At 35.5% G+C, this 8,178-nt stretch overlaps 1 protein-coding gene across 1 annotated transcript in view; it reads left to right on the forward strand.

The window, feature by feature from the left end:
- The window catches only part of LOC120514410 (cytosolic phospholipase A2-like), an 88,935-nt gene extending 82,246 nt beyond the window's left edge, over window positions 1-6,689 (forward strand). The window contains exons 17-18 of the mRNA XM_039734768.1: window positions 899-1,056; window positions 3,575-6,689. Of these exons, the coding sequence (XP_039590702.1) occupies window positions 899-1,056; window positions 3,575-3,706 (290 nt within the window). The 3' untranslated portion in view covers window positions 3,707-6,689. The remainder of the gene's footprint in view (window positions 1-898; window positions 1,057-3,574) is intronic.
- Window positions 6,690-8,178: the final 1,489 nt, after the last annotated feature.

Here is an 8,178-nt window from a genome sequence, read left to right on the forward strand (position 1 = left end):
CAGAGTCCCCTCTAGATAGGATGCCAGCTTAACAGATGATGCATTCTCGCGCATACTCATTTTTTTTGGTTGCAGTGGTAATAACACTTTAATTTGGGTACTACAAAAGTACATCTATTATTCATTTGCTAATATGTAACAAGGCAATAAGAAATGCTTCAGGGAAAGAGATAGTGAACATTTTTAAATAATCTGTTACCTGTCTGAGAGTGATACTGTGGCTAGTTTGAGCTTAAGCCTATGAAATCTTTATATTCACAGTGAATTTTACCAGCATGTCAAAATGTCACGCTGCACAACGGTTAATAATCATTTAACTGATTCTCAGTGAATGTCATTAAAACATAAAGAAGCTTGTGTTAAGGTCTTGTAATAGTATATGAGTAAGAGAGGTGTTTTTGCAGTATCTAAACTAAGATGTTACTGCTGTAGTAATTAAGTATCTGCAATCAAGCTGAGAGACACATTTTCAAGAGGAATGCCAGCTACCTGGAGAAAGTCCATATGTATATGAAAAGAGTGTGCAAATTTAACAACTGGTGATACTTCATGCTCACAGCAAGATATGTGTGCACATGTGTGTGTATTTATATGTAATAAAAATGAAATCTATCACTCTAGGACTTTCTCAGTAATCCTGGATGTGTTTTATATACTAATAAATGGCAGGTGATAGTCAACAAGAAGTTCTTTTCTAATGGTGAAGCGTAAATATTTATTCTCACTTTTGGTTAGACATTAACAGAAAAGCACAGCAGCTAAGTTAGGCACGGAAGCACAGATTTTTTTCCTTCTGTTACCTTGCACACAGAGATCTGTTCCTTACAAGCTGTAAATAAATTGCTTAGGCCCTTCAACATATTAAATCAAATATCGTTGATTAACTGTCTGTTTAAAGGTGTTACACGTGATACTCAGCAAGAAAGGGATTTTGCAGACTTTGATATCTTTGATGATCCTGAAACGCCATACTCAACGTTCAACTTCCAGTACTCCAATCAAGCATTCAAACAGTTGCATGATCTGATGGAATTCAACACACTTAATAACATTGATGTAAGTTATGATTTTCTTAAAATGCTTGACTTTCTGACATATAACCTTTATATATTTATTACATTTTACAAAATTTTATTTTTTTCCTTTATGGACTAATCATATCTTTTGAATTTGTAAATAAAGTCTAGTACTCAGAAATAGAAATTATTACACCCCTCTTCTTACATGAAAGATACGGTATTAGGCATATATAAAGCAGAATGTCCCTAGAGATTTTTGAGTTTCGAATTGTACTTTCTTAATCAATAATCAACAAAGCATTTATATTATCGTAAGTAAAACAAAAAAAACTCTCTCACCCCAAAAAGAACACAATACAAATCATTTACATTTTCATAAGTAAAGAAAACAAATAAAAACCCAACTTATCCCAAAAAGAAACCAATACTGTATCTTACTTATCTATATATATATATATAAAATTCTTTTCGCGTTTGAAACGGAAATTACATATGACCAGAGAGCAATGTGAAATTAACACCCTTAAGCCATCCACCTGTACCATTGTTGTCTCTTATTTCTGGCGCAAATCCACATTCAACTAATTTTCTACAGAACATTACGAAATACAATTCGTGTTTTCAGATGACGATGCGAGCCACAAATTCCTCCAGATTCTGCATTTTATTTTTTTCCCTTCCGCTCAGTGAGCGAAGCCACTGGGTAATCTGCTAGTATTTCAAATAAGAAAAAATCATTTCATTATCCTAAGGTTTACAAATTGCCTCATGAACACACCATCATCAAAAAGAATTTATATTTGTGGTCATTTTGTTGAATTTGTATTCTAAATACACTCTTGCTTTCACAAGTCCATAAAATATCCTTATCATTTCACATTGCCTATTTGATTTGATTTTCTCGTTTTTTAGACTTATAAACAGTCAGCTTGGCATGTCTAGTGTGAAAATTTCCAGTTAAACATTCCTCCAGATTATTTATTCTGGTAACACCCTAAATAAATACACAGTCATTAAAAGGCAAGTTAAGAACACTAAAAACAGAGTTTTAAAAGAAGTCCACGTCTACTACAGAAAACAATGGAAGACAGTCTCTCTCTCTCTTTCTACAAAACGACATTTGTCAATCAGTGAGACATAGGAATTAACAGCAATGATGCCATGCAGGACACGCCATTGCATATTGCCAGTTCTTTTGTTCAATTGTGGTCTATATAAATTCCACCAAGCTGTCCCCAGTGTCTCTGCCCACCAGCACACACATTCTGAGGAGCTCTTTCCCCACATCATTGTCTAATGAAGTTGTTCGATGCTGTAGATAGCATGCATACATGACTTAAGTTGTCCTCAGGTTTTAAACCAGCCGGCACCACAGTCAAATCAGGAAAGCCTTCACTTGACTCGGGTTCATTTCTGCCACTGAGGAAGTGTGCAATAAGAGATTGGAAAGTTGGTATGGATCTTCTGCAGCAGTTGATTAGCCTGCCTTAGTGAGTGCAATCTCAACACCTCTGCCATTTTCTCAGTGTTGTACCAGCAGTGCTTTTCCATATCTATTAGATGGTGGACCTGGATTATTCCAGAGTTGATTAGTAATGATTGGAGTCTTATAGACAATATGACTCTGAGGTCCAGGACTGGGTACTCTAGAGCTCAAAAGATACTGACAGAGCTCTGGTCAACACAAGGCACAAGGAGATTTCACGCTTATAGCTCCTAAACTAGACTGAACAGGATTTTTCCTCCAGTCCATTATTATGTACAGAATGTATATACATCAGTGGCATCAGTTACAACAGTTTTAAATATAATGTACTGTACCTTTGTAGTATAATGTTAATTGTATGAGGAATGAGGCTACAGCAGAGGTAGACATGACACCCTGCATATGTCTAATGCATCGAGTTTGAGAACAGAGTGTTTTTCACACAAATCACAGACATGTGAGCCAATCTACACATGAGAAGATCCACACAGTAAGTAAGAAAGAGTGGCAGTGCAGGAAGCAAGCGTCTTGCTCTTGCTTGTGCTAACATAAACAGAGGTGAGTGTGAGAGGACGACAGTTAGGGAGGCACACATTTCCCTTGTCTTTCACAGCCCATACACCAGATTACGTGAGACAGAGCCAAAGTACAGGGAAGACTGCATCTCACTTCTTACACTACAATGATTAAGAGAGCGCAACTAAGGATGGCACTCATCTTGATCTGAGATAACGTTTCTGATAGAATGGGAACCTACAGTGACACATGTTGGACAACAGCAAACAATATCAAAACTGTCCATAAAAAAAATCTCATAATATTCGTTTCACATAATCCACATGTGAAGACATCCACTTGTACTCGTATGCTCACAATGTGCAAAACAGGGTAAGTAACATACTGTATATTATTTTGGGTGGATTATTCTTTTAAAATTTCCAGTTTGTGATTTGCCTTTCGAAGTGGTAGTACATTTATAAACAACAGTACACTACAGTATCACATGTTATTTAGCATGCAGATTTTTTAAGTGCTGAGTTTAACAATATTCTTTTTCTGCACGTTATAGGTCATTAAAGAAGCCATCATTGAAAGCATCCAGTTCAGGAGGGAAAATCCATCTCGCTTTTCTGTGTCTTTAAATGAAATAGAAACCAAAAAATTTTTAAACAAGGACTTCAGAAACAAACGCCACACTTAATCAGGCCATTTTGTTTTCTTCATGTTGTACCTTGCAAAGCCAACTTTTCTTTATGCAAGTTACAGTCATCAGTAGTGGCTACTGTTGTTATTCTTGTCTAAAACTGTACCTGAATTAATACACAAGAATTTATAACATTCTGAAAAAGAACCTCGGTGGGCTGTTAAAGGTCTGAGCCCTCCCTGTTTGTCACTGAATGTGTGCAGTTTCAGACTCAAAATAACTTACTTGTGTGTGAGGTAAATTATTATTATTATTATTATTAATAATACATTTTATTTATATAGTACCTTTCCCATACTCAAGGTGCTTATTGAATAATCATTCATTGTTAATTACTAAATATCACTTAATTAGTTACCATGCAGCCTACTAAATTTTAAGCAGTGTACTTTTGAGTAATGTAATTCTTGGTTTGTTTCTCTCACTATTATGAAATAATTATTTGTAAAGTATAAAAACTGGAAATTGTTTATAGATTCTGATTTTTAGACACCAGACCAGGCAACACTCACAAACCTTCACTACTCTGATTTTTAAAATGGAATGTACTGTACTGTATCGAGCATAATGAGGAGAATCAGAGAATAAGGTGTGTGTTGTTTGGGAGAGAGATAAAACAATGTTGGCAGCAAAATCAGTTACTGTTTAGTGTAACAAAAAGCAATTCTGTATACCTTACCTACCAACAAGAGCAGGAAATGCACAGAGGATGCAAATGTCTGTTGTCTGTTTTAATCATGAGAGGGTATCATTGTTGAGACTTATTCCTGTCAGACCAATGCTGATTTAAGTGTGTTCAAGCACATTTCTCAATGCTGTCAGTGTACACAAAGCATGGTTTGCTCTTGACTCATCTTCATTATTTTAGTAAGCCAAGCAATGGCAAAAGAAGAAGTGATTTATGTTGTACTTGTATAGTAGAAGTGCAGTGCCATTAGAAGATTTTCATCTTAGCCACATCCCTTTTCCCCTTTAATAATGCAATTTTTAGCTAAGTAGTCCTTTTGGTGGTTGCGCAAAGTATATACCAAGCCAGTGGTCATCTGGACATGAAGCGCACTCGTGCTATACCTTCTGGGTATTTTTTTGTTTAGTTTGATTTTTTTTTTTGTATTTCCACTTGTTCCTTTCACTTTTCAATAGTTTCTTCTTATTTGTGTATCTCTTTTTTCCTACACTATGTAAAATGATAAAAGGAAAACAGATAAAGAGTTGGGGTACCACCTTGGTAACCCTGTATAACTTGAAAGGTTCGAGGGAAACAAGTACACAATTAGTTGCAGAGATGCCTTTGCAGATAGGAGTCCAAAAACACAGAACCAAAACAGGTAGCTGTTTTTTTTTGGGTTTTGAAGATAGATAGCAGGAAAGAGCGGGTCCAGGAGGACGGACACCAGAGGTGACTTCGGTGATGGAAGGGCCATCGATCATTCGGTCTTTAGAAGGAGAAAGAGAAAAGGGATTAGAAAACAGCGACAACTCCTGGCTCAAAGGGCAACTACAATCGAGAGAACTCTTAAGCTGCCTCTCATGCACACACGCATGGCACCTCTTACCCTCCATGCATTGTTTGGTTTGCTACACTCTGCAGTTACTGCTTAAACATTAAATCCTGACAAACATATATTCCTCCGTGTTAAACATCATAGATATTATAGATATAAATTGTGTGGTTTGCAGTGGGCCATGTTCATTTTATTATTGCTGCTGACACAAGCAGCATTCCCATCAGCTACTTTATCTTCCAGAAGCTAGTGTTCAGTATGAGGGGCGTTTTATCAATGCCTGTGTCTGCTATATTAGCAGTATAATTATTTGAGTGATATAGTTCATTCATGTCTACAGTTACAATTTAGAAAGTAGCTGTTTCATGTAGAATTATTCTTGACCGTTGTGTGTACGTATATATGAGATTACATTACATGGTTTCTGTTGAAATTAGAACTTTGTGTAGATTTGACATAATTACAGCACTTTTGGATAAATTTTAGAAAGCAGAGAGCCGTTTGACCCCAAAGATGGCGAAAATGTCATTACTTTTCATAACAAAAGTATGTTTCAAACAGATAATTGCCTTTTAATTAGTTTAATCATTTGCAAATAATAATGTTTTTATTTCCTTTATTCACATTTTTATTTTACAACCCTAGTTTTGTTTCAGTGCTTATGTCTATTGCCTGATAATTTCATATACTTGTATTTCTTTTACTTCGACCAAAGTGAACAGCTGGAATAATTTACATTTTTTTTAAGAGTTATATATACTGTTTGTCAAAGTACTGTAACTATACCGTCTGTTAATCTTATTAATGGATTAGTTATGATTAAAGTCATTAAGTGTGGTGGCCAAATCTTTAACACATGCAGCTTTGGATGCCTCTGCTTTACCTACTATAAGATTCTTCTTATATACAGTAATTTTATGACTAATTTCAGTAGTAAACTCAAAGGGCACATGTCTGTTGAATTTATATTTTTATTTAATAATTCCATGTGACACAAAAAACGGGAGGATTAAATTAAATAAAAAACATTTTCTGAATCGTCTTTTAAAAGGCTAGCGCTTAAACTTTAAAGCCCATAACCTCTCTGCACTGCTGTCATAAGATGGTTTGAAAGATATTTTAAAGGGCTACTCTGATAAAACTGTTTAAGAAACCACCACTGCCATCACTCCGCAAACCCTTGCTAAACATTCAAAGTCAATGAGACAAAAGATTTAAATCAGCATAGTTACATTTTATTCAGCAAACAGATTTCATAATAAAAATTAAAAATAAGATGTGTACTAGAAATCTATAAAAAAATTATTTAACTTCCTGCATGTTTACTAATGTAATCTGGTCATGTTTATATCCTGAACATGACCAGTGTTATCATACTGGGGCGCTGCAAGTAGAAGAAGAAGAATGCAGACTTCTCTTCTCAAAGTGAACCCAGAAAATGGTGAGCAGTGCTGCAGTTGTAAAGCCACAGCAAAGAACACTTCAAAAAAGCACGTGATTAAAGTGATAATCGTGTCTGATTATCAGATTTTTACCTTTTGGTTTTGGCACCAAGTTGTGAAGTAGCAAGCGGAAGTATACATTGTTGACATAGTTAAGGGGCCAGTCTGTACAAAAAGGCAACAGCTACACACAAGCATTTTTAAATGTTTGCTGTATTGATGGAGTTGTCGTGGTATGCTTCTCTCCAGGGCTTTAACCTCATATAGTACATTTAAAGTAGTGTGTAAAAGGGACTAATCCTCTTATTTTGGAAGTGTGTACACTTACTGCATGTGCCATCGCACACACACACACTAAAGAAGGGAAATATAAATTTGGAAGCGTCCACATCCTGTGTAGATTTAAAACCCACATCTGCCTGTCCTCAGCTCTACCTTAAATTTGGGTAGTTTATCCCAAAACAAGTGCAGGCCACCTCACAGGCCTGTACCTCTGTTCTGATATAACAGTCAAGAAATATGAGAGACAAAGTCTGCCATTGTACACAAGGATGTGTGTTCTTTGCTAATTAGCAGTAATCTCTCTACGAGTGAAGGTAAACTGCCCTTCAGCTTACCTGGGTGAGATTGATAGTTAGTAATCCAACGACCTCAGGTCCATTGCTGGTGGGCAGCCTTTTGTCAGCAACACCACAGGGTGTAATTCTCGGCAGTGACCTACAGTCTCCTCTCTGCCACCCTGAACAACAGGAAACCTGTTAAAGTCATGGCACCATCAAGTTACCCCAGTTCAAAAGGTGCTGTCAGCTTAATACGTGATAACCGCCATATCTGTCAGGTCTGTCACAATTACGCTGAGAGATTTTATTCTGTATGCTGGCCCAAACCTGATGTTTATACATAAAGATTTCAATTGTGGTTGTCCTGTGCAGACTGACTCGTAGGAGATTTGTTGCTCTAGTATACATTCTTTTTCTAATTTATATGCGGTTTCTATATAGTATATTGTTTTTATAAGATTCTTTTACTTTAGTTATAATGTGCCATTTTTTATGTCTTGTACAAAGCAATATCACAAAGTGAAAGGGCATCTTAGAACATTTATTTATAAAAAAAAAAAAACAATATTCTATACTACAACTACCTTATTTATTTAAATTAATGTAGCCTTCACTTCACTGAAATATTTGTTAATTTTATATATGTATAATGTATGTTTTAATTCATATTAGATGAACCATTCTTTTGTAAGACTTTTTTCAATAAAAATTTTTCTTCATGTCATTTTTATGGTTGTGTTATTAAAACAATTTCCAAATGATGACTGCTGTACCCTTGTTTTTGCTTTTATTTTTTGGGTGATCTCACCGCCACTGAATTGGGACAAGTGGGTGCAAAGAAGTTTAAAGTATAATTGACAGACCTACTTGCATATTATGCTTCCTCATAGCAGAACAACCAGAAATGATCAAAGAATTTGGCAACTTTTAAGATGTGGTAAATTTAATACATTTATAAAGAA

This window comes from Polypterus senegalus, chromosome 14, assembly GCF_016835505.1.
Source record: "Polypterus senegalus isolate Bchr_013 chromosome 14, ASM1683550v1, whole genome shotgun sequence".
Lineage (NCBI taxonomy): Eukaryota > Metazoa > Chordata > Cladistia > Polypteriformes > Polypteridae > Polypterus > Polypterus senegalus.